Source organism: Dipodomys ordii, unplaced genomic scaffold (genome assembly GCF_000151885.1).
Source record: "Dipodomys ordii isolate 6190 unplaced genomic scaffold, Dord_2.0 Scaffold61, whole genome shotgun sequence".
NCBI lineage: Eukaryota > Metazoa > Chordata > Mammalia > Rodentia > Heteromyidae > Dipodomys > Dipodomys ordii.
The window spans coordinates 9,168,082-9,195,098 of record NW_012267277.1 but is presented as its reverse complement, the minus strand read 5'-3'; the positions used below and the strand labels follow the sequence as shown (position 1 = coordinate 9,195,098).

Sequence of the window (27,017 nt, the reverse complement as noted above, 5' to 3'; positions counted from 1 at the left end):
CCAAGCCCGCCACCCGGACGGCGACTGGAGGGGTCGGCGCGGGGCCGGGCGCAGCGGGCGCCGGCCCAGGGTCCTACCTTTCCGGCTCTTCGGGGAGCTCCGCTTGCTCCGGGCGCTGGCTCGCTCTTCCTCAATCGCAGCTGCTATCTCGGGGTTGTCTTCCCCATTGTACCAGACCAGGAGCTCCTCGCCCGGCGCGATTGGCTGTGGAGAGAGACGAGACAAGCACGGGTCCAATCAGAGAGGCGGTTGTTGGCGGAGGCGGGGCGGCACCGCGGCGAGCGGGAGCGGCGCGCCGGTGGCAAACAGCTGTCGGGCGGGCGCCGCCGCCGGACGCGCGCACGAGGGGCCGGCTGGGAGGAAGGGCTCACGGACGCGCGCGGGATGGGAGGAGGGGCTCGCGGACGCGCGCAGGAGATGTTGGCTGGAAGGAAGGGCTCGTGGGCGCGCGCGAGGAGGGAGGAGGGGCCAGCTGGAAGGACTAGTGGGCGCGCAGGGCGGGAGGGGTGCTCGCGGTCACGCGCAGGGAGGCTCCTGGGCCCAGGGTGGGCCCGGCAGCGAGTCAGAGCCGCAAGCCAGGAGCGCACTAGCGCTTATTCTAGACTGAGTGCCAGGTACTTCCACGTCCCCACAGGATCTGACCCAGCTCTCAAGCCACCGCCACGAAAAGAGGCGAGGTGACGGACACCCAGGGGCGTTCAGGGAAGCCCTTCGCGAGGCCGCCGGCCCGCTTCGGTCAGTCCGCGCCAAGACAGCAAGACCCCACATCACAACTTTTGGTCCTCAGGAAAATGTCTGAATACCAGCCAGTTGCCATGCTCCTACAACTGGAGGGGTGGGAATCGGCACTATCACGCCACCACCCCGGGGAGACTCCGAAGAAGAGATTGTGAAGAGAAAGGCTGGGCTGGTCCCTGCACAGAAATGAGGGGACCGGCTTACTGGCTTCTTTCTCTCGGGGACTCCTCTTTCCCAAAAGATGCAACAGACGATCTAAAACCTGCAGAACCGGAGTCCAGGAGTTCACCCTGACCCTAAGGTAAATGAATGAACAAGTGATAAAAGAGAAAGACCTTTCCTTCAAGTAGATATCAAGGAACCAATGAAAAGGAATGAGAATTCGAAATCCATTAATTGGCAATCATCATCAGAAAACTGATTGGGACAAGACTCACCAATGGATGCTCAGACTAGCAAGTGGAAGTCTGGAGTGGAACAAGAATACTTGTGTAGTCTAGAAATATCTCACCACATTAAAAAAAAAAAGAAATATCTCACCACAAAATTTCATTAATTACAAGGGGGAAAATTCTATCTGTGTAATGAGAGCATCCAGTGTCCCTCCTGATAGGATGCAGAGTTCTACATGTAAGATTTCTACACATAAGGCATAAATGCAGTTTAATCAGAAGACATGTAAGAATAACTTTTATTCTGTGAAAAACTAATTGCCAGTTCTCCTTAAAACTGAAAGGTTATCAAAGCTGAAAGCACCATCCAATCTAAAGAGACAGAACATATGATATTCAAATACCACAGCATTCTTTTCTGTAAGGAAAACTACACTGATTGCTGTGGAGTATAATTTCAGTGCTGGCTCCCTGATTTTTTTTTTAAACTGTCTGTCATGGGACTTGAACTCTGGGCCTGAACACTGTCCCTCAGCTCTTCAGCTCAAGGCTAGCGCTCTACCATTTGAGCCACTGCAGCACTTCGTTTTCTGAGTGGTTAATTGGAGATAAGCGTCTCACAGACTTTTCCTGCCCAGGCTGGCTTCAAACCCTGATCCTCAGATCTCAGCCTTTTAAGTCGCTAAGATTATTACAAGCATGAGCCACTGGGAACTGTCCCTGAACTCTTTTGCTCAAAGCTAGTGCTTTACCCCTTGAGCCACAGCACCACTTCCAGCTTTATTTTTTTCTGATAGTTAATTGGAGGTAGAGTCATGAGACTCTACCTGAGCTTTTCTGCCCAGGCTAGCTTCAAACTATTCTCCTCAGATCTCTAAATAGTGATTACACGTGTGAGCCACTGGTGCTCAGCTTGATCCTGCTTTTGTTAAGGATAGGTAAATTCCACCTAAAATGAGAGTTCACATTGATGAGATGCACTGTACTCATAATCAGACTTGTAGAATTGAAGGCCCTTTGCACAACTACTTAAAATTTTATTTTTAAAAAACCTAAAAAATAAATGTCAATTTAGAGACAATATAGTTCTTTAGTTCTGGGCCTTGTTGTTTAAATAAAGCACTTGAGGGTAATGTGTAGAACTCCTGGTATGTAGTTCAGATTTCAAAATACTCTCAATTCTTCAAACTAAAATAAAAAAGAGCTACTGTTTCCTTTACTCCCCCAGAATGGCTAAAACCTGTCATTTTCTTTTTCTTTTTTTTTTTTTAGGGGGGTCAGTCATGGGGCTTGATCTCTGGGCCTAGGTGATGTCCCTCAGCACTTCAGCTCAAGGTGAGAGCTCTACCACTTGAGCCACAGCACTACTTCTGGTTTTCTGGTGGTTAATTGGAGATAAGAGTCTCATAGACTTTCCTGCCCAGGCTGGTTTTGAACCACGATCCTCAGATCTCAGCTCCTGAGTACAATTACAGGCATGAGCCACCAGCACCTGGCTCAAAAGTAAATTACTTTTTAGAAATAAATTGTTTCTAGATTATATAAATTCTAAACACAGTTTATTCCTTTACCTTTTGGCTATAAGTGACATTTATGAAATGATGACATAAAATAATATTTGAAATGGCTAGGGTTCTAGGAAACATGTAAAATCTTAAAGTCAAAGAGAATGGACTGAGGACAGATGTATTTTAACATGTTTCTCACACAAACTTCATCACTGCAACACCAAGGCCACTACTGGCACCCGCAGGAAGCCTCCCAGAATGAGCATGCCTATTCCCACCTTCCTGTTTGTGTATCCAGTCCTCTGCAGACATCATCAGAGAGATCTATCAGCACAGGACTGGGGAATATAGCTCAGTGGAAAAGCACCTGCCTTGTTTATTCAAGGCCCTAGGTTCAATCCCCAGCACCAAAAGAAAGAGAAGAATAAAAAAAATTAGCCCAAGCTTTTTAAGTAGGAGGACACATATGCCACCCAAGTTATTCTTATTGCCAAACAAACACCATGAAACCACATGAATCTGTTTGTATGACTTATATAAAACATTTTAAACACCAATGGGCTGGTGAAATGCTAGGGGAACTTGACTTAATTTGCTAATAAATAGTTTCAAAATAGTTGGTGGCCAAGATATTTAAACTATGGAACAATACATTTCCCAACTTTTATATTAAAACAGCTACAGAGATAACAATCTATATAGAGGAATTAATTTTTAAATCAATTTTTTAAAAAAATCAAACAGTTTTCCCCTCCTGTACAATGCTATTTTAAATCTTTCACTCCTTGCATTTCAAGATTTCGTATCTCAAATTTTGGAAGTAAAGCTGTGTCATTAAAGTATAAATCTATATTTTAAAAACTAAAATCAAAAAACCATACATAGTTATGCATCTCATGGGAGGAGACACTTTCAGAGAAAGGTGTCATTAGGCCATCCCGAGCTGCAGGAGCAATACCATGCACCCACACAAACTAAAACTATAAGGAGTCATTAGCTGCTGGCATTTACTAAGACTGTGATCCTGTGCTTGTGGTACATGACTGTGTTATATTTTCATATTAAAAATAAAGGCAACAAGATTTCCAAACCTTCCAACTTTACTCTTGAGTGACAGGCTTTATAAAAACCAAGCACACTCCCTTCTCTAAATCATCAGAATATTTAAACTTGAATTTTACCAGAACAACTGAAACGAGACCCAGGTTTTTGTATTTCTGTGGCTGGATGAGAATGAGAAATCACTGCACAAAGAGCTCATCTCCTCTGCCTCCACAAACCATTCCCTAGCTTGGTCTCTATGTCACAATCAGAACTCAGCCTCTGATCTGGAATGGGTGCAGAGTTGAAGACTAACATTCCTGCCTCTCCCTGTGGGTCATCAGGCCCCACCTGATATGGCCTCTATCTATCTCGCAGCCCTCACCTCCTACGACTCCTCTCCTTCCTCAAGCTACACTGGCCTTGCTCTACTCTTTCAGCAAAACAACAAAACCAAAACAACCTTTCAAAACCAAAGTCCCCTATCTGTCCACTTCAAGTTATTTCTCCTACTGGCCCATCTTCCCGCACTGCTCTTTTCCCCCAGTTCTTTGCAGGGCTGGCTCCTTTCTATGAGGGTATGGGGTATAGGGGGTAGAACTCAAATGTCACTTCTCACAAACATTTGCTCTGACCCCCTGGAGCCAAAGCAGGCTTCCCTCTATCTAGTCACTGTCTAAAGCACGTACTATTGTCTAGCATTATTTTGTCAATTTATTTACTCATTATCTTCTTCCTTCCCCATAAAGTGGATGAACGTTCCATGAGACTGGAGTCCTTTTGTATCCTGCTCATTACTATAGACAGTACAGACATGTGATCAATACTTGTCAAATTAATGAACAAATAAGTGGACAGAGGCTTAACTATTAACTGTGGAGACTTTAAAACAGCTTCCTTCCTTTGTTTTGGGTTTTTATTTTTATTTTTGCAGTGCTAGACACAAGTAGCAAGTGTTCCAGCGCTGAGCTATATCCATAGGCCCAAAATAGTTGTTAACTGCAGTACAAACAAAAGTGATACTGATGGTACCAGTTACTTGGGTGGAATACAGGGACCAGAGAACAGCACATGTGATTCATTTACAATGCCTAGAAGAACATACTTCATGTTGTCAGAGAAGGGCCTGAAAGGCCTCACGTGTATTTAGGCAGATACCATAGGTCAGAAATCAGAATCATGCTTTTTCAAAGATAGGCAAAAGTAACAGTACTCCGGCCAGTAGGGTAGTTACATTAATATGCTACATAGTGGCTTAGTTAATCTTCACAACAAATATAAGAATTCATGTTTACATTAAGTGTGACTAATTCCAAAATTCAAAACCTGAAATGCTACAAATTTAAATTCAGCACATGTGGAAAATTCCATACCTAACCTCATGTGGCAGGTCAATCAAAAAATGAGGATACTAAAAATACTGTGCCAACTGCCTCTGTCTACCTATATTAGATGAACTTTGTATATAGAATTGGGTCCCATCCCACATTACCCATACCACATTATGTATATGTAGATACAAAATCCAAAGCAATCCAGAATCCAATACACTTCTAGTCCCAAACATTTTGGAGAAGGAACCCTCAATCTGCACTACTACTTCATCTTCATGGACGAGAAGACTAAGAACTAGACCAAGAACTTGGCTAGAACCCCCCAATGCTGAGCACAACGCCATACCTTACCACAAGTGACAGGCATCACCTAGCTCTGTCCGCATTCACCATGTGCTCACCACAACTCTGGCTCACACTACCACGACCTGTGTTCCCACAAGGGAGCTGAGGCACAGACAAAGGATTTGCTATGGGTCACACACAGAGGCAGGGCAGGCTCAGGGCAACCCTGTAGATCACATCTGGCTTCTGCGCATTCTGCTGTCAGGGTGAAGCAAGTTAACTTGATGCTTAAGGAGAAAGCTGTGCTGGTGCCCTCTTCTCATGAGTGACTGGCCCACTTCATCCATTGCTGTTACTGCATCACTACCGAGGTTCCACCATGCTGGTTCAACCACGTTAGTCTCTCAACTTTGAATAAATTTGAGAAACAAAATGAATTCTTGCATCCCATTCTGAATTCAATTTCAAATCCAATGTTTCAAAACTACAATAATCCTACTAGAAAAGTATGCTCTCACATGAAGCAAAAGGAAATGGGAAGAGAGGGTTTGTTGTTCTCATCAGTGAGAAAATAGCACAAACATGCTGTGTATGTCTATCTTTAGTCCTACATTGCCTAGAAATAATTGACATGGGTGGTATGAAGTACCAGGCCATGGCAGGAAAAACACAGCAGAGAAACAGCAAATAGCATGTACTAATTAAACTTGCAAAGGCCAATGCTGCCACACTGACAAAACTTAGCCCCTTGCCAAACCAGCTGCCATTTTCAGTGCTTGCTCATCAAGAATCCTCCACTCCACAGAGACTGCCTCTCATGGGCTTGTCTCCAGACTTTGACATATTTAATAGAAATGAGTACAGAAATTGCCCCCATTATGGCGATTTTAACAAAGGTCTTCACTCTAAAAAAGCAACAACCAGGAAGTGGAAGTGTGACTCAGGTGGCAAAGCACCAGCCTTAAGTGAAAAAGTGAGAAAGTGAGAGCACAAGGCCCTGAGTTCTAACCCCAGTATCAGCACAAATAATTAACTAAAATTAACTCTTTTTTTTTTTTTGTCGGTTATGGGGCTTGAATTCTGGGTTTGGGCACTGTCCCTGCACTCTTCAGCTCAAGGTGAGTGGTCTACCACTTGATCCACAATGCCACTTCTGGTTTTCTAGTGGTTTATTGGAGATAAGAGTCTCACAGACTTTCCTGCCTGGGCTGGCCTTGAACCACAATCCTCAGATCTCAGCCTCCTGAGTAGCTAGGATTATAGGCCTGATCCATCAGCGCCCGCTAAAATTTATTTTTTTTTAAAGCATCTATGATCTAGCTTCTCAGCCCCAAGATTTGGCCTGAGAACATTTCCTGGCATAGTATGCAGACCTGGAGAGTGAGGGTAAGAAAGAGCATCTTGCTTGCCTAAGGAAGGCAGCAACATACAAGGCTTCCAGGCTGTAAGGTCCCCAATGTTTGGACACCTCCCCCCAGCCTGAACACGTCTGTCTTCTCCTTCCCACCTCAACAGTTAATATCTTCAAATAAAAAAATTGGACCAAGGAAGAAATATGCTCTGTTTTAAAGGAAAGGAAAGCCATTGCATGGCTCCATTTGCACTGAAGACAGACTGTCTCTGCTGAACAAAATACGGCTGTAATACAGCTGCTTGTGCATGGCAGAGAGATGGGAGTGGCCGCAGTGGTCATCAGCCATGTGGAGAATCAGCAGCATGTAATTACTCCACACAGCCTTCCTCACACTTTGAAGCCCTGACCCCACAAAGTGGCAGCAAAATATATGTAATCAGAACCCTGAGAGCACAGGTCACATGATCCATCTCAGACATGATCCTTCCCTGGTCTCACAATCACTACTGTTAACGGGCAGTGGCCAATTCCAATGCTGTTACCTTCAAAGTTTTATAGTAGATTGCTCTGTTGATCTCCAGTGGAAACAAATTCTGCTCTTGTCCCGAGCAAGCCCAGTTCACATAGCGCAGCCAGTTCCCCTTCTCTGGATCCGTGGCATCGATGCACATCCACCCCAGGTTGGGGTAATATACCTTGGCAATGGGGAAATGAGCCTGGGTTAAAACAGGGCTCCACTTTCAAGTTCATTTGCATTAAATACAAGTATCTCTACAAAGCATTTCAGAGGAACAAAAGCAAGCAAGCAATAAAGAAAAACACAAGGTGAAAAGTGAAACCCAAAGCTGTAATTCTCATTGTTTTTCTATTGCTTATTTTTTCCTCTAACCATAAAGGTACTGTAGACAATACACTTAATCTCTAGATGAGTCCTGCTTTAGCAATTACATTATCCATACATGTAAGGACAAGTGACAACTCCATTCCCCCAGGTGAACTTAGGAAAATGGCAACAGTGTTTAACAGCAACCAAACCGGAGTTTTCTGGAATGTTCTGCCAGTCCATGCATGGCTGGACTGCTGGGCTACAGAGTTCTGGCAAGGTGGACAAGAACTGAGCACACCTGATGAGCTAGCATCTGTACACACTTACACACGAAGCTCACTGATAATGCCTACACCCCATCCAGGTACACCTGTGGGCCTGTGGTGCAATGGAACATTACTCTGTGCATTACAGTGTCTGGCAGAGAGTGCTCCTCTTCTAGGAGTCACCACCGACCCATCCCACAGCAGCTTCCCATGCTGGCCTCCCTCTGTGCACAGCACTGCCTAGTAACCCTGCTTGCTGCTTGCTGACTGCTCCTGGATACTCATTCTGACTTCTCCCCTCTACGTTGCCTCTAATACCTCTAATAAGACAGTGTGGCTACCAGCTAATGAGCACATGACAGGGACAGGCCAGAAGTGCTGTGCAGTTCATTTATTTAAAATTAAGTCCCCAGATGAATACTTTTACTGTTATATAAGTATCCCTACCAGTTTATTCAAAAATAGGCCATTTACTAAACACCTATCAGCACCGTTCTAAAAAGAGGTTATCTGATTGTTAAAGACTCCTTTCAGCCCCATTATCACACTCACCCTCTGCTCCTAAAAGGACAGATGCAGAAAGACACAATAGCCCCCCCCAAATGGTAGGTCATAAAGAGACAGTATTATAATGCAAAACTAGGTTAAACTTAACACAAACAACAAACTTTCAGTCACTTTTAGTTTAAATGTCTACAGGGCAATTTTATCTTATTTGCCGGCATAGTAAAGCTAGCAAACAGAACAGAGGATGGTCATGGAGCACTAGCTGGTCACAGAAGCTCAGAGATACCCCCATGGACTTCAGCCACGCCCACCCACTCCCCCACCCCACCACCCAACACCCTGGCACACTGACAGAGATCAGTTGGACAGCAGAAACACACACAGAGACAGCTGCCAGAGAAACGCACAAATGAAGAAGGCAGCTAGACTATCTACATGCTTCAGCATCAATGCAGGCTCTGCTGGAACTTCCTGGCTCACAAGTCAGTAGAGACCTTTGCAAAAAGTGAAGTGTTCTGGTTGACTGAGTTCTTTATGCACAGCTCACAGTACTCCAAAGGAGACTAAGGGATCTTCTAAGTACACTAGTGTGCAAAAAGAAGAAAAAGAAATCACCTGACTTTTATAGAAAAAAATAAACATTTTACTTTTTAAAAATAGGTACATAATTCACAAATAAATACATACCTGAAACCTCATAAAAGAATAAACTTATCCAGGGGCTGCTGGTTCATGCCTATAATCCTAACTACTCAGGAGGCTGAGAAGTGAGTATTGCAGTTCAAAGCCAGCCCAGGCAGGAAAGCCTGTGAGACACTTATCTCCAATTAAACACCCAAACAGCCACGAGTGGAGCTGTGGCTCAAGTGGTAGAGTACCAATTTGAGCATAAAAGCTCAGAGACACTGCTAAAGGTCCAGAACTGGCACAAAAAAGTAATAAACTTAATAATAAAATAATAATTTCAAAAGTTTTCACAAACTAAACTGAAAACACGTATTTAAGAAAATGAATACCATATACTGTTTTGTAGAATGGGAACTTCTTTGTACAACTACTTAAAGATAATAATAATAATGTTAATAAAAAGAAAAAGAAAAAAAAGCAATGTAAATTCAATCAGTAAAAAAAAAAAAAAGAAAGAAAGAAAAAGAAAAAATACTTTGGAAGTAATGTATGAGAGCAGATACTCTACCCAAGTACTGATGATCAGAGAACACATTGGCAGGATTTTCTTCTTCTTCTTCTTCTTTTTTAAGGTGCAATACCAGGACTCAAACCCTGTATCTGCTGCCTTCAACTAACTGGCTAGATCTCTAACTAAGCCATGCTTCCAACCTGAGGATTTTTTGTTTTTTGTTTTTTGGTCAATAGAGGGGCTTGAACTCAGGGACTATGCACTGGTCCCTGAGCTTTTTAGCTCAAGGCTAATGCTCTATCACCTTGAGCCACAGCTCCGCTTCCAATTTTTAGGTAGTTAACTGGAGATGAGTCTCATGGACTTTTCTGCCTGGGCTGAGCTGGCTTTGAACCCCAATCCTCAGATCTTAACTTCCAAAGTAATTAGGATTATAGGTATGAGCCAACAGTGCCTAGCCCCGAGGGAATTTTGATAAAATTTAGCTATACCTGAACAAAAGAAAATGTTCTATATACACGTTTAATCCAAAAATATACTTGGAAGAATTTGAGATAATTAGACAACTATACCCAGATGTGTGTACAAAGATGTTCATAGCCACGTACTAACCACTCCCAACTCAGGGAAAGATGAAATACAGTATGCAATTAGTTCAGTGCAATACAGCCCATGCATATAGCAGAATACCGAGACACTAAAAAGTTGCACAAATAATTAACTGGATTACACAGAAACTTGTTTTGTTAGATATTTCTACGCTGCTCAATTTTTTTTGACTAACATGCATTATTTCTATAATCAAAGGAGAATAAAATTGCCACATGAAACCCATTATTTTATAGTGAATAAAAATAAATACATGTAACATTTATAAATTAATGCACTTTAATATTAAAAAAACTAAATAGATGTTGTGCAAGTCAGTTTACTGAAAAATATTCACAACAGATTTGTCACTGAATAAAGCCATTTAAGGATAGAATGGATTAAGTATGAAAATATGAAGAGAAAAATAAAAAAACAAATAAATAAATATGTCAATAACAGTTTTCCCCTCCAACTAGGACAATTTATAATTTCTATTTTCTTTTTTCGGGGGTAAGGGGCAGTCAGTCACAGGGCTTGAATTTGGGGCCTGCCCCTGAACTCTTTTGTCAAGGCTAGAGCTCTACCACCTTGAACCACAGCGCCACTTCTGGTTTTCTGTTGATTAATTGGAGACAAGAGTCACATATTTTTCAACTTAGGCTGGCTTTGAACCACAATTCTCAGATCTCAGCCTCCCAAGTAGCTAAGATTACAAGGCGTGAGCTAAGAGAACCCACCTATAATTCCTATTTTCTCTTTTCTTTTTCTGATTTTTGGCTATTTTGTGTTTGTTTTTGTTTTTTTGTGCCTGAGTGCTATCCCTTACCCTCTTTGTGCTCTATCACTTGAGCCACAGTGCCACTTTCAGCTTTTTCTAAGTAGTTTCATGGAGATAAGTCTCAAAGACTCCTGCTTGAGCTGGCTTTGAACTACAATCTTCATATCTAAGTAGCTAGGATTATAGGTGTAAGCCACCAGCACCCAGCCCTTCACTGATTTAGGAGAATGTATACCACAAAGAAGGGGGAAGGATGAGAAGAATAATCCAGACTTTTGGAAAGCAAGTAACTAAGGTTTGCCGAATGCTAAGTTATGCTCTCTTTTACATCATCCTATACACTGATTTCAAAACAAAAAAGAAAAAACAAAACAAAACAAAAAAAAAACAGTGGAGCATAGCTTTTTTTTTTTTTTTTTGCCAGTCATGGGGCCTGAACTCTGGGCCTAGGTGCTGTCCCTCAGCTCTTCAGTTCAAGGCTAGTGCTCTACCACTTGAGCCATAGCACCACTTCCGACTTTTTCTGCTTGTATGGTTCTGAGGAATTGAACCCAGGGCCTCATGCATGCAAGGCAAGCACTCTAACACTGAGCCACCTTCCCAGCCCTGGAGCATAGCTTTCCTGGTTTTATTGAGTTTGACTTTGTAATTAGGAACTAGAATAAAAGGTTCTGCTAGAATTCACCTTTTAGTTGGCCAAACCTTGGTTTCCAAGGACTTGAAATCTGCTGACTGACACACACAACTTTCTTTCAAGATGTGACAAGATTTTGTTCAATGTAACTATAATTGAAAACTGCCAGTCCCCATCAGCCAGGGTAGAAGAAAGATAGTGGAAAGCCAACTACTCTCACTTCCTTTCAAGCAAAGACAGAAGGCCTCCCACCTTAGCTCAAACCCAAGAACTAACATGCAAAAAGTCTATTTCCAGACCTTCATGGTGAACAAGAAATACTCAGCTCTCTTAACTCCAAAGAGAAATACTACATAAAATCAAAGATGGTTTTCCTGACAATTGGGATTGTTTTCCAACCCATAATAAAATTCCTTTCAATAAAGCAAAGGTCCTGGATCATGGACTACTATAAAGCACTGTTGAAAAGTGAACTCACTTGACCAAAACTCCTCACTTGGGAAAGAACTAGCAAAAGAGGAGTCCCCCTATACCAGGCACCAGGCTTTACATGTTTGTAGCTAAACCTTTAGAGAATCTAGGTAGACACCTGCCCAGATTACTGAAAGCAAACCAAAACCATCCCTAATCCCCAAGCTATCAAGGCCTTCTCTGCCTCTGTCACTCAACAGAGATCAAGCATTCTTTATCTGTGATTTTCATACCACCCAATTTTCATTTAGTTTAATAGTCACTTTGAAATAGTTATACAATACAAACTAATCTAAATTCAAAATTTAATACAGTGATTATTGGTGGGCATAAAGGCCCATCTTATCCTAAGAGTTAACAGTATAAGGAGGTGTCTTTACTCCTGGGAGTGACTTTTGTCACAACTGATTGCCTACTGCAAACTGGGGCTGGTCTAGGATATTTCTGGCCAATAGACAAGGACGGTGTCCTTGTGTAAAGTGAATGGGAGGTTGGGTTTGTGGTTTTAATTTACAAAGTGAATGAATACACTTATATAGAGAGCACATTTACAAATCTTTCTCTAAATGGCATAAAGCTGTAATTTTCAATATGTGTTTAAAGAAAAACATTTACTAAATTTTGAATTTGTTGCACAAAAAAATAAAATGCAAAGAGAAACAGGGAACTATCAGTTAAAAGAACAGATTGTTTTAAAACTTTAAAAAGGTTAAAAGCACTAGGGCTGGGAATGTGGCTTAGTGATAGAGGGCTTGCCTCACATGCATGAAGCCCTGGGTTCAACTCCTCAGTACCACATAAAATGAAAAAGCTAGAAGTGGCGCTGTGGCTCAAGTGGTAGAGTGCTAGCTTTGAGCAACAGAAGCTCTGGCACAGTGCCCAGGCTCTGAGTTCAAGTCCCAGTTCTGGCCAAAAAAAAAAAAAACTTAAAAGTACTGAGATTCATAAAGCTAGGGAGAAAAACATGGTTTTGGTAGTTATGCAGAAAGACTGGAATACAACTACTCTGGAGAGTAGTTTGCACAAGTTCCCAATGATTAAAGAATAAATAACTTTCTTAGTTGAAATGACTTTTGGCTTCATGTTTGTATTTTTCTGTACTGCTCATATTATTTTGTAATGAACATACATTACCTTCAAATGTTAAATACTTACTAAAAGGTACAGCACCAAGAAAGTGCCCTACCTAAGTTATGAACTCTGGGCGACCGTGATGCATCAGTGCAGGTTTCACACGGCAGCAGTGCCCTAGTTGAGGACAAAATGTGGATGGTAGGGAAGGCTGTGGGTGTTAACAGGGGCAGAGAGAAACGCTCTGGTTTCAGTGGGTCCCAAAATGCAGCATTGGGGAAACTGAATCCCCATGGAACAGCATGGAGATGTGGGCTAATGGGAGGAATTTAGGTCATGATGAAGGGCTTAATGCCAATAACAAAAGAGCTTGAGGTGCTGTGTTCAATCTCCTGTCCCACCTTGTTCTGTGTTGTTTTACCAAGCTGCTTCTTAGTCTCAGACTTGTCAGCCTGCAGCCCTGTGGGCCAAGAGAACGTCTATAAACTGCCCCATCCGTGGTATCTTATTACAAAGCACAAAACATCATGAGAGAAACCTTCAGGTCCTATCTAGGAAACTAAAATAGCTTTTTAAAAAGTCTATTTTAAAAAGATTAAACTAATTCTTATTCCAACAACTCAAAACTTCTTTTCATTAGGAGCAATCTGAGCCCCAAAGAAGTGAATTGGAATGGCTTTTATCAGAGGTGGATGAAAATTTTGCAGACTGCTCGACCAAGGAGTGGTCAAGAGAAGCATGCGTAACTCACAGTCCATACCCCAACTCCATCACAGCGTCCCACCAAGCCATCAAAGCAGCTCTTCCCCTTTGAGAACCCACCTGAATTGTGTGTTCATTCCGTGTATATACCACTGTTTCTCCTGTTACTCTTTAATACAATGTTTTCCATAAACGCTTGGATGATTTACAGAAGAGTTGGCTAATCATGAGTTCAAGAAAAGCAATGTAACACTTTGTCTTAGATTAGAAGTTCTAGCAGAGGTAAAAAGATGCTGCCACAAAAGACATGCTGGGCATAGGGGGCTTTTCTGGAAGACCAGTTACCAACCAGGATGAGGTTCTAATGACAAACCAATACTACTTATGTGAATAAGTAGTATTCTGGTGAAAGTAGAATAATTTAGGGGAAAATACTAATTTTTACTTTGATTTTCAATTTTGTTTTTAATTAGATATATATACATTCTAATTTATACTTCCTACACATTGCATATGAATATGTATAGATATATGTATAGCCATACACATCACTAATATCTACCTTCATTTTAACCGAACTTATAATAAAAGGCTTTCACTCACTTTTAAAATCAAAGGTCCCATATCAAATATATGCATATAGAAGGAGCTCTGAGCCTGAGAGCCACACCTATTTCCCTGCCCACCTTCACTTAACCCTGACCACACACCCTCACAAGGACTTACAACTGCAGCAATGTGTAAACTGAACTGTCTCAACAATGGGGGGCAGGGAAGGGGGGAATCACAAGTTTACAGATTCTAAATCACAAATATTCAACAAGTTCCTCTCTGATAATACTGTGTACAGATTTCTGTGTAAGTGAAACTTCCCTTACACAGACAGAGATAATCATTTATATGGTATGCCCAGCAACCTCAAATTGTAATATAGGCAACAGGTAGTACCATCAACTTCTGTTTAATTCAATAGCACTGTATACACAGAAGCTGAGTCAGCACGCTCCAGCTCCTTAACATTATCCTGGCTATGGTTCAGCAGGTTTGCTAGTTTCCTTTGGAAAACATCTGAAAGCAAAAATGCACTTTATTTTGGAGCATAATTTTATGGTGTAGACACTTTTAATGATGCAGACATGGTCTTTAGTACTCAAAGCATTTCTTGCCTGGGCAGTCTTTCTATAGTTACATAGCTGTGACCTCAAAGTGGTGAAACAGCATAATGCAATGACTGTGGTGGTAAGTCCTGTTTCCTAAGGCCTCTGGGTCCTCTGTCAGAAGGTATGTCCTAAGTGATTACAGGAAACATTCCAACTCCAAAGGGCTGGGAGCAACAATGAGATCAACCCAAGAACCCTGCTTATAGCCTTGAGGAAACAGCCCTGCCTCCAACCTCTCAACGCCCCACTTCCTAAGCCAAGTCTCTACACACTTCCTAGCCATATTTTTCTTCCAGGCTTTTATAGGCCCACATGTGAGAAACAGATGTGAGAGCTTATCATCTCACAACTGAACTTGTTTTTAAAGGACTCATATGTGGACGCCCTCTGGGACTGCAGAGCTTCCCCCACCACCCCCAAGGCAGTGACCTGAACTCCATTCTACATGAGTGCAGGATTCCATTCAGTACCCTGGGAACATTTTTTACTTCACAACTTTTCTAGTGAAATGTGTCCTAGTGTCACCATTTTTTTTTCAATTCAAGAACTTACAGCCCTGAGACTACATAGCCTGCTCAAAGTCACAAAGCTAGAAGCAGAACCTCAACCCAGGCAAAGGTGCAAACATCTATAATTGCCAGTGTGAGACAGAAGACAAGGATCTGGCTGTGCCTGTTTCCTGGCTTTTCTCCTCTAAAGGCTATTGCCTTGCTCTGCCTTCATGGGCTGTTGGGAGAACACAGAAGAGAAAGAAAAGCTTGTGCAAAATTAAAAGCTCTATAATGTGACACAGAAGTGATGTTCTGAAACAGTGACTCCTCTGCAGCCATACTGCAGTGTCATTTATGGTATGTATCTGGTGTCATCTATAAAGTGACAAACTAAAACACAGGAAGTCCAGGACTGAAGTGCAAAGCAAAACAAAAAATAGATTTGACATTTACTGTTGAGGAAAGCAGAGCTACTTCAAAAATAAACAACATATATAAATAGTCTGTATCCAAAAAACACATTTGATCATTATTTTTACTTTAAACTATCACATCCTAAGAAAACAGGACAGTGATGTCTCTACAATGTACAGACCTCTCGTAAGCAGAGCTGGAGTTCGCGCCTTACCTCCCACATGTACACATTGTTCTTCACCTGAGATCTCTTCTTCTTTTCACCAACGAATGGCCCAAACTTTTTCCCTTTTAAAATTGGTTTAGTGGCCCAGACACCTAAGAAATGAAACCAGTATTTTTATAGTTTACTATAGTTTATAGCTTACTATAGTTTACTGAAAGCATTAAAGTCAATCCAGTTTCATAAAACAGTTAAAAGGCTAGAGTGTCTGAAAACCAAAACCAAAATAAAGCAAGGTTTAATTATGACCAAGTTAAATCATATTAAATTAAATCCTTAAGGGGCTTTTGATTTCATCTGATTCTAAACAGATAACTTCTGTAATCTTCATTGTTTTATAACTAGATAAGAGTTTTATGATTTGTACATATCAAACTAACATATTGTTCTTCTGCCAGAAGAACAACATGATCACAAGAAAAATAACAGATTATGGTAAATCTGTCTATCTACGGATTTAAAGTCATCTTCATTAAATGTGAGATGTTTTTAGAGGGCTCCTGACAATGTGGCAGCCAGAAGAACTTGTCTTCAGTTTCTAACAGCAAGAATACATGCCCATCTCCTATGTGCTGGCCAGGGAGCAAACTCACATGCAGAAGAAGTCACCAGAAAAGTGGAGGCAAGGCTAGAATATAAGAGCTTCACTTTTCTCTACGTCTGCTTTGAACTAAATTTTATAATACTACCGGTAATCAATCAGTTGAGATATACATTCAACATTTTTAAATTGTGTTGGAGAGTGCCAGTTTTGAGGTTTGAGCTTAAGGCCTCATACTCTTGATTGCCTTTTTCACTCATAGCTAGCACTCTACCACCTGAATCACTCTTCCACTTCTAGCTTTTTGCTGGATATTTGGAAAGTCAAGAATTTGTATATCCTAGCTGTCTCCTGAGATTCTCAGATCTCAGACTCTTGAGTAACTAGGATTATAGGTATGAGCCACCAGTGTCTGGCTAAAAATCATTTTTATTTGAATACTATAAATACTCCAATTACTCACTGACTAAACTTTGAATGAAAATTAGAAAACATACTAATTAAAAACATTCATATACAGAAATATATCTAAAAAACAAAAAAGAAACAGAATATAAGCATGGTATCTTTCAGGACTAAATTTTTATTTTTATATTCTATTCCCTTAACTTTCTATCCAATAACAAGGCTACAAAATGTGAGTGATACAAGCTTGAATGTATTCAACATGTAATCCCATACAGAGGCGTCTGAATACAGTGGTCACATCACTCACTCAAATACCTATTGAGGGTCCACAAAGAGCCTGGTACTGGAGACATAAATAAGAAATCAAGGCACCCACAACAAATGACAAGGGCAGATGTAAAGACAACTACAAAATCATGAAATCAACATGATAACATAACCATACTGAGACACAGTCTGTGGGAAGAGGCCACAGAGAGGAGAAGGGTGAATTCGCCAAGGGTGGGGATGGGTGGGGATGTATTCCTACTTTCATCTTCTATAGACATCCTGGATATGTAAGGGGAAGACACATCAGCACCACACAGTGTAAGTCAAGGACACATCTACAGGCAGAACGCCTGCTGCACATGCTCTCACAGGAAGCTGCGCTGCCTGCTTTTCACTGCCTGTGTCTCTGTGACTGAGTACTCACCAATCCGGGCTTTGTCCACAGCAGAGGGCAAAAGCCTTACTTCCTCTGGAAGTCCTCGCAGCACATGCTCAGGTACCTCAGCCAGGGTCTCAGTGGCTACTGCAGGCTCAGTAGCATTCTGTAAATCAAGAAACAGAGGATCATACCAAAAGAGCATCTAGTAGTAGTTCAATAAGCAAGTTTGTAACTGAAACCTGAAGCAGGCAACTGGACCAAACTCTGACATCAAACATTCAGGTAGTTCTACAGATGCTTGTTTGTGAGTGTCCAAAGGAAACCACTGTGACCTTCAAGCCAATCTATGTTGACTATTACATTCCAGCCACCTAGAACCATTTTTAAAATGTGTGAATCTCTAGCACCACAGTGCTAACAATTCTAACAGAATCTGGTAGCAAAAATGAATCCTGTTTGCTTTTAAATCAAAGGCTAAAGGCAGCATATCTGAACATTTAAAAAATAAAAAACAACACTCCCCATTAAAACAAACAAAAAACTACTTTGGGTATATCCTGTAAAGGCTGAGCTGATCTGGGTACCAGTGGCTCATGCCTGTATTTCTAGCTACTCAGAAGGCTGAGATCTGAAAATCGAGATTCAAAGGCAGCCTGGGAAGACAAATCCAAGAGACCCTTATCTACAATTAATCAGCAAAAAGCTGGAAGTGGCGGTGTGGTTCAAATGGCAGAGCACCAGTCATGAGCAAAAAAAAAAAAAAATAGCCAAGTGAAAGTTCAAGGTAGACCTGAGCAGGGCAGAATACTTCATCAAGAACAGCCCCTGTAGCCCTTACTATGAGCATAAACTTCCAGGATACAGCAACTGACCACTGTGTACAGCAAAGTCACCCTAACACCCTAGCATCCACAGAAAACAAGAGTTTTATACAGTTACCTGTCCAAGTTTAGGCTGGAACTCATCATTCTTAAGAAATAAGATTGCTACTAGATAGGAATTACTACTGTAAGTCAGGGGGAGCATGGCTGCTACTTTAAGAATAACTTTGAAATCAATGGGAAATGCAGTGTCCATCCGCTGTCACACAGCCAAGAATAGAGTGAGAGCTCTGAGTGACAGCCTATAACACACTGCAGACATGATGGGTTTTATAGTGTGAGTGTTCTGACCTTATGACAAAGGTAAACACAAGGACCAGCAAAGGAGTCAACATAGGCAGAAAGCAAACTCCAAGCTGAAAAGATTCCTTTTTCTCACAATGAAGCTCTTGTAGTTCTCAATAATGTTATGTGCCAAGAAAAAAAAATTATTCAACTTTGCAGCCTGCCAGCATTTCAATCTTTAAAGTATCATCAGTTATTTGCTTAAAGAGAAATCAACTCCAAAGCTATACAGAAATACCCTGGCATGGTAGCATGCTGGTGTGCTGGGGACTTCAGCAGCTGGGCCACCTTGTGGGCAGGGCCAAGTCACCTTCTGAAGCACAATTCATTAGCTGTTAAGTTAGATCTTTTGTCTCAACAAAATCCCTAAAACACCTTCCAAAGCAGAGGAGCTTCAAACTGTCCTGGAAAATGGAATCTGCTACCTTCTAATAGCTCAAGAAAAGATAAATTCAGTATAGGCATTTCTTACTTCTAAAGGGTGGGGGGGAGAGGGAAGGGATAGTAGGACAGCAACAAAGGAAGGGGTAACAATGATAGACAAGTAATGTACTCATTGCTTTACTCATCTAACTGTAACCCCTCTGTACAGCATCTTTACAATAAAATAAAATTTTAAAAAAAGAGAGTCTCCATTTTTATACTTTTAATCTATAAGTTGGGTTTTTGGAAATTTGAATAAGCTTTATTCCAAAGAGGGGAAAGCTATGCAATTGGTAGCTTTAGCCTAGAGTACATAATGATGATAGCATGACACTGATAACTAAGCAATATGAGTCGTTCTAAGTCCAAAAAGCACAGCCACTGAGAAGTCAGTTTTCTTCCCTTTTCCCATCTGTGACTCTGGGCCCAGACTTGGCACCATCTGCCATCCCTAGAGGCACCACCCTGGCAGAGGCACTGTACTGCTTCTCTAGCCAGATGCTTATGGTATAGCCACAGCACTCCAGTGACATGCCCAGGTGCAGGCTGCCCTTGGTAAACCAACAGACAGTGTCACACTCCATACCCACATGCAGAAGAGGAAGCTGAGTCTTAGCAAGTACTCATGGTATGAATGTACACTGTAAGTAGCTTATGGTATGAATGTACAATCTGACCAGCTCTGCCCTACAACTTCAGACTTCCATGGAAATGTCAGCAGGAAAAGTAATTCCCCCAGGGGCAATGTGGGATGAGAGGACAAGACAGGAGACCACGTGCACTAGCATTTGCCAAACATCTGTGAGCAGAAAGGACTGAATCAGAGCTTAGAAGAGGCAGTACTGGTTCAAGTACACCTTGGACATGCATATGCATGTAAGAGCTGCCAAAGAACAACAAAACCTCTAAGGACTCTGCTTAACTGGTTTGGTTGCTCTGTTTTGTTTAGTTGAGACAGTCTTACTATATAACCAAGGATGGCCTTGACCTCTTGAGCCTAATGCCTCATCCTCCAAGTGCTAGGATTATAGGCTTACACTACCACTCCTTGCCTCAACACATGACCTTCAAAGTGGGCTCACTAAAGTGAACTCATAGCTGCCCACTTAAGTAAGCACACATGGGCGGGGCCAGGATCTCCCCTCCTACCTGCCCAGGTGCTAGAATCTGGCTCAGGCTGCAAACAACCTGGGACATCCTTAGAAACAAGAATGTAGATGGCGGGGCTGGGAAGGTGGCTCAGTGGTAGAGTGCTTGCCTTGCATGCCTGAGTCCCTGGGTTCGATTCCTCAGTACCACATAAGCAAAAAGAAAAAAGCCAGAAGTGGCACTGTGGCTCAAGTGGTAGAGCACTAGCCTTGAGCTGAAGAGCTGAGGGACAGCGCCCAGGCCCTGAGTTCAGGCCCCACGACCAGACCCAAAAAAAAAAAAAAAAAAGAATGTAGATGGCCTTCCTTCTGCCTTGCCTTTGTTCCCATCTGTACAATTCTGTGTACCTTCCCTGGGACTGCCTCTCTCCCACTTGTTACTCTACTGTGGGCTCACTTCCCATGACCAGCAGTGGACTTGACCTGTCTGCTGTCACTTACACACCTGAATGTGTACACAAAGAACAAAGTGTCTGGAGCAGAGGAAGTAAGAAGCAGCCAGAGCTGAGGCAGGGAAGCAGAGGAAGGCATCAAAAGATGGAGCCATAAGCAGCCAGGGAACAGGGGTGGCTGCTCCTTCCAGAGGTTCTGCTTTGAGTTCTGTTTGAAGGTCCTCCTACTGACTGCAGTGCCCAGCATGGCTTAGAGGCTGCAGCCTGGACACTATACCAATGTACAGCCCTGCAAGCACTAGCAATCCATCTAGTGTACCACATCTCAGGGAACTTGAATCAATTACCTGCTTATTCACCAGTTGTTGATTTCCTTCATCTGAGTTTTCCCACTACCTGATGCAGACAGCACAAAGTCTATATTCTCTCTCTTCCCCAGCTAAAGGTCACAGGGCTTTGTTTCACTGGATCCACTGTCCAATCACTAACACTTCCCAAGAGCCAGTTCCCTCCTCCCTTCCACCTGAAAGTTCACAGCACCAACCAGGAAGCCCACCCACTAGGTGAAGGACCTCTGCTCCTTCCCCACTGCTTTCAACAACCTGAGAGATTTTCATTCTCCACGTGTGACTGTCACACCTCCACATGGGAAGGGTCCTTGCACTGTCATCGCTGGCTAAGTGGGCCCTGAGCTCACTCAGAACTCACTGCTTCCTCTGGGCTAAGATCATGCTAAGCCCTTTACCCAACCAAGTTCCTTCACTCCAGCATCCCAACAGTAACCTCAGAGAACAATGACGGGCTCACTACATGTCACTCACTATTCCAAGCACTCTGGGTTGCTTGTCTCCTCCCTCTCTCTCCCCTTTTTCCCTCCCTCCCCTGACTCCTTACTGAGATTTGGATTCAGTGCCCGGCACTGAACTATTTAAGCCAAGCCAAGCTTGTTTTTTGAATAGTCTAACTTGGTGTCAGGGCAGTGATCCTATTTATGCTTACCATCACAACTTGTATGATAGGCATACACCATCATACCCAACTATTGTTTAAGAAGGGGTTTGTTGAACTTTTTGCTTGGGCTGGCCTTGAATCTATGCCTCCAGAGAAGATGGGATTATAGGCATGAGACATCACGCCTGGCTCTCATTTATTCTGTATTACTACCTGCTGTAGGTACTGTATGGTCTCTACAGAGGAAACTGGGTGTTGTTTGCTGTCACACAGTAAGTGGCAGAACTAGGTAATTCCAACCCACACCATCAGGCTTTGGGTCTGCCTCTCTGATTCCAGGCCCCAGAGCAACCTCAAGGAGTCCCACGATTCCAAACTCATGGAGCTAGAGTGTGCATATTATGACCAACCGAGAAGGCGCTTTCAGGGTCCTCTAGAGGCGGGCTAGATGACAGCACCTTTTTTTCTCAGCTGTGCTGACAGCAGGTGAAATGTGTAACTGTTTAATTTTGCATTTTAAAATTCTCTGCTTTATGACTAAGGCTGGCATACTAAAATTATACTAAAGCAACCTCTTGAGTTTTGCTAGTCCATACATCCAGCAAGGTGAAATTGTGGGCTGCAGGAAGCTAAGATGAAAGAGAACACAAGATTCTACAGTTTTTGTGGGGGGGGTTTTTTTGGGGGGGTTGTGGTCCTAAGCCTGGAGGGGGTTGAGTTCAGGGTACTGCCCTGAGCATTTTTGCTCAAGGCTAGCATTCTACTACTTGAGCCACAGCTTCACTTCTGGCTTTTTGGTGATTAACTGGACATTAATTGGAGTCTCACAGACCTTCTTACCTGGGCTACAATCCTTAGATTACAGCCTCCTGAATAACTAGGATTACAGGCCTGAGTCACTGGTGTCCAGCTCTCCAACAGGGTTTTATTGGAAGGTTTGGCAATAATCTCTAAAGGAACACAGGAACAACCAGAGCAGATGGATACATACACTGGCTTCTGGGCTAATGCAACCCTGGCTACCACTGCAGTGAGCTCCAAGCTAATGCAAAATGAACCACACCACTGCAGTGAACTCTGGACTAACATAACATTGACCACATTGCATTGAGCTCCAAGCTAATGCAATGTTGACCACCACTACAGTGAGCTCCAAGCTAATACAACGTTGAACACCACTGCAGTGAGCTCCAGGGAAGGGACAAAAAGACTGGACAGCTCCACATCTACTAAACCCCACAGAGCAGGAGCTGAGACCTCACAAGATAAGGAATAGTCAAGGCAAGGTGGTGCACTTGTACTGAAGACCTCTGCCCTCCCAGGGTACCTATGGTTCTTGGGAGCCAGACCACTATCCTACTCTGGGATACTCCTTACCAGCTGGGGGTCCCCCTTTACAATTCACAGGGTGACCTAGGCAGGCTGGTAGAAGCCAGAGGCTCTGCTTTGCTCACTAGCCATGGCTGGAATTGGTGTATGGCTGGATGCAGAGCAATCAATGGCTGCTGTAACCACTGCTGATAATGAGATGCTAGAGTAGGAAGGGGATGGACAATGGCCAGGCCTCGGCAGCCTTCAATCCAGCGTGAACAGATAAAGAAGCCAAAAAAGAGCCTAGTTTAAAAAGTCAGAGCAGGAGCAGAAGGGATGCTAGGGAGGCAGCATGCCAATAGCCAAGCCTTTGAAACTGTTCTATCTGATCCCTTTCTCCATCCCCATATCCCCAGCCCTTTTCAAAACTGAAAGGGCAATCTCCAATGGGCCCATGTAAACCCAGGCAGCACGCATGGGCAGTAGCCTGCTCCCCTAGGCCAGCAAAAAGGGCAAGTCCAACCCACTCCACATGTAACACAGGCCAGTAGGGAGCTGGAGTATCTCCACTATTACCAGAAACATCAGAGGCAAAACAACAGAGCTAGAGATATAGCTCAGTGGTAGCAAACCCCTCCTCCCCCACCCCCAAGCCCTCAGTTCCCCCCACTCCTGAAGTACACAGACTAACAGAGAATGGGTCAAGGTGGGATGGGGGGGGGGCTGTCTCTGCTGCCTCTCAGAGAGGCTCCTGTAGGTAAGACTGAATTGCCATATCTGGACCCATCCTCATCCAAGGCAGTGAGGCTTATCTGTTCTATCCAGGGCTTTATTTCAGGATAGAAAAACTACTGGAAGAAATCACAGCCAGTCCCCACTTCACTTTTCATGCTCCTCCCTTGCATACTTCATGGAGCTCCAGGCTTACAATCTAGCCTCCTCCCTTTTAGACAAGGTCCTCTTCCCACCTGGGTCTGTCACAAATCAGCCTTTCAGCTGCTACCAAGCTCAGTCCATTTGCCTCCCCCTACTCCTTTCCAGCATTCCCATCATCTACCACTTTCCAGGTTAAGTTCAAATTCCAGCTCATCCATGAAGACATTCAGCACCTCATCATCACTGCCCCTTTTCTGATTTCCTGTGTGGTAGGTTTTAGGAGCCCTGGAGAAGAAGGTTCCCTGGGCAGTGAATCACTTAGGAGGTATGTGAGGATACCCGGAAGTGCCAGGCCAACCAGAACCAGGACTGGCTACTGGCTGAACACAACTCCCACAAACACAAGGCATTGGCCTCAGGGACTGTGTTCTGGGGACTCATCAGATAAAGAGCAAAGACCAAGAAGCCAGGTGACCTGCCCAAGGCCACACAGCCAGTGGGAGCAGCAGTCAGAGCAGGAGGAAGGAGTGGAACAAAAGGCCATAAAGAGGAGGTCAAGTCGGCCTGTCCCCAACCTAGTCCACATCAACATCTGGACAGGAGGGCCAGGTTTCCTGCCACCAGGCCTTCCGGTAGTTTATGGAAATACTATCTAATGTATTAACATTTTTCAAATTTTAGAAATAAGGTAATACTTTCATTCAGAAAAATAATGTCCCAGATTTTATAGAACTGCTAATTTATCTAGAATACATGATTCAAAATGAGCTCTAAGTCCATCATTACTCAAGATGTTAATTCTTAAACTATATATTTATTGAGATTTAAGTCATAACACATAGAACACACCTTACTAGAAAATCTTTTCATAAAAAATCTGAAAAGTTAAATTTTTGTACTTATAAAATATGTAATATGCAAATGGTTTTGATTTTTTTCATATCATGTATATTTTCAGGATTAGAAAAAAGTGGTAAAGGGACCAGGGATAGAGCACACACCTATAATCCCAACTAATCAGGAAGTAGAGAAAGGAAAATTATGGTTCTAGATGAATACAGGCAAAAATCCTATCTGAGATATAAGAAATCCTATTTGTGATCCTATCTGAAAAACTAGGTAAAAAGGTCTGGTAATGTGACGTAAGTAGAGAGCACTTGCCTAGTAAACATGAAGCTCTGGAGTTTAATTCTCAGTACAGCCAAAAAAAGGAGGGAAGGGGTATCAGGTATGGTGATATACACTTACAATCCAGCACTTGGGAGGCTGAGGAAGGAAGATCCAAATTTCAACACTACATTTGGTTACACAGTAAGAGCCTGTCTGTGTGTGTGGGGGGGGGGAGGGGAAGGGAAAAGAGGAAAAAAAGTTTTTTGGTTGTTTTTTTTCTTAAAGAAGGTAGGAGAGGGGGAAGGCAGTAACTAAAATGAAAGAGAAAAAAAGCCAACCCAGGGCTCAATTTATAAAAGCCTATTCTAAGATGATCTGTGGTAAAAGGAATGAAGTCCTGATGTGGGCCACAGACGACTCATCTCAAAAGCAGCTTGCCAACCTGTCGAAGGCACACAGGAAAGAGCAGGCAGCCCAGCCACTTCTATGAAACTCTAGACCAAGACAAACCAAATCTACTACTGACAGAAGGTAGTCAGCACTGGGGACACGGGATGAGAGAAACGTCCCATGGCCTGACACCGGCAACAACTATGGGAATGCAGACATTTGTCAAGTATGCCACACACTTCACATGGCCACATTTGACTACCCATGGTACACCTCAAGAAGGACTTTTAATGTCAAATCATCAGGTTAAGTCCCTAACTGCTCAAAGTTCATTCAAGTGAACCTTTAAGGCACCAATGAAATAATATAAAGAACAAAAGTGCCAATACAATAGAAAATATTTTTTTGTTTGTGTTTGTTTGTTGGTCATGGGTCTTGAACTCTGGGCCTGGGCACTGTCCCTCAGCTCTTCAGCTCAAGGCAAGCACTCTACCACTTGAGCCACAATGCCACTTCCGGTTGTCTGGTAGTTAATTGAAAATAAGAGTCTCACAGACTTTCCTGCCCAGGCAGGCTTTGAACCATAATCCTCAGATTTCAGCCTCCTGAGTAGCTAGGCGTGAGCCACCAGTGCTCGACATAAGTTGTTGTGTTTTTTGTTTTTGTTTTTTTGGTCGGTCATGGGGCTTGAATGTGGGACTTGGGTGCTGTCCCTGATCTCTTTTGCTCAAAGCTAGCACTCTACCACTTTGAGCCAGAGTGCCACTTCTGGTTCTGGTGTTTAATTCGAAATAAGAGTCTCACTGATTTTCCTGTCCAGGCTCGCTTTGAATTGTGACCCTCAGATCTCAGCCTCCTGAGCAACTAGGATTACAGGTGTAATCACCAACACCCCACTAAGGTTTATTTTTTTTAACACAACTCATAACTCTCCAAAGTCCCCCATGGCCCAGGAAAAGTCTACTGTGATCCCATGGTCCCACAAGCTAATGCCATCCCTCCTGGCTCCATGTGGCCTCTCCACATGGAGAGTACTAGTATTTCATGAAAACATAAGTAACTCTATATATCCTTGTTAGTTTTAATTTGTTTAGAATTATTTATGGCTTATAATTATTTACAGTTATTAATCAAAGCTAGTATTAGGGAGTGAGAACAGTAGGTAACAGAGAAACTTCAGTCTTGTTTAACATTAAGAATACTTTAGAGCTAGGCATGGCTCACACCTATAATCCCAGTTACTCAGGAAGCAGAGATGGGGAAATTGTGAGTCAAGGTCAGCCACGGCAAAAAGCTAGTGAGATCCCAACTCAACACCTATGTCAGGCATAGTGGTACAGGCCTATAACCCCAGTTACACAGAAGGCAAAGGCCGAAAGAAAACCACAGCTGAGCAGGCCAGAAGCTGGGGTAGGAGGGAATGAAGCAAAACAGGGCCGGGAGCATGTCTCAAGAGACAGAGCAAGCACCTACCCAGCAAGTGCAAGGACCTGAGTTCAAACCCTAGTAAATGAAAAAAAGAATGTCATAGTAGATTCATGCCAAGATAAGGATTACTGCCACAACAGGGAAATAATATAATAATCCCCACAAAGAATCTCAGAGTATGAGAAAGCTCTAAATTTCTAGAGCCCACTCAAGATCCTGTCTCAACACGTGTGTGCATGCACACTCACACACGTTCACACACAGAAGACGAAGCCACTACTGGAGGGCTGGGGAGAAGAA

General features: G+C 42.9%; 1 protein-coding gene across 3 annotated transcripts in view; it reads right to left on the bottom strand.

Annotated features, from left to right (window-relative positions):
• Prdm2 (PR domain containing 2, with ZNF domain) overlaps positions 1–27,017 on the bottom strand; it is an 87,034-nt gene that overhangs the window by 54,880 nt on the left and 5,137 nt on the right. For all 3 annotated transcript variants that reach the window (XM_013022286.1, XM_013022284.1, XM_013022285.1), the window contains exons 2-5: positions 17,568–17,685; positions 15,916–16,019; positions 7,195–7,347; positions 78–204 (exon numbers count right to left, since the gene is read on the bottom strand). In XM_013022286.1, the coding sequence (XP_012877740.1) occupies positions 78–204; positions 7,195–7,347; positions 15,916–16,019; positions 17,568–17,685 (502 nt within the window). The remainder of the gene's footprint in view (positions 1–77; positions 205–7,194; positions 7,348–15,915; positions 16,020–17,567; positions 17,686–27,017) is intronic.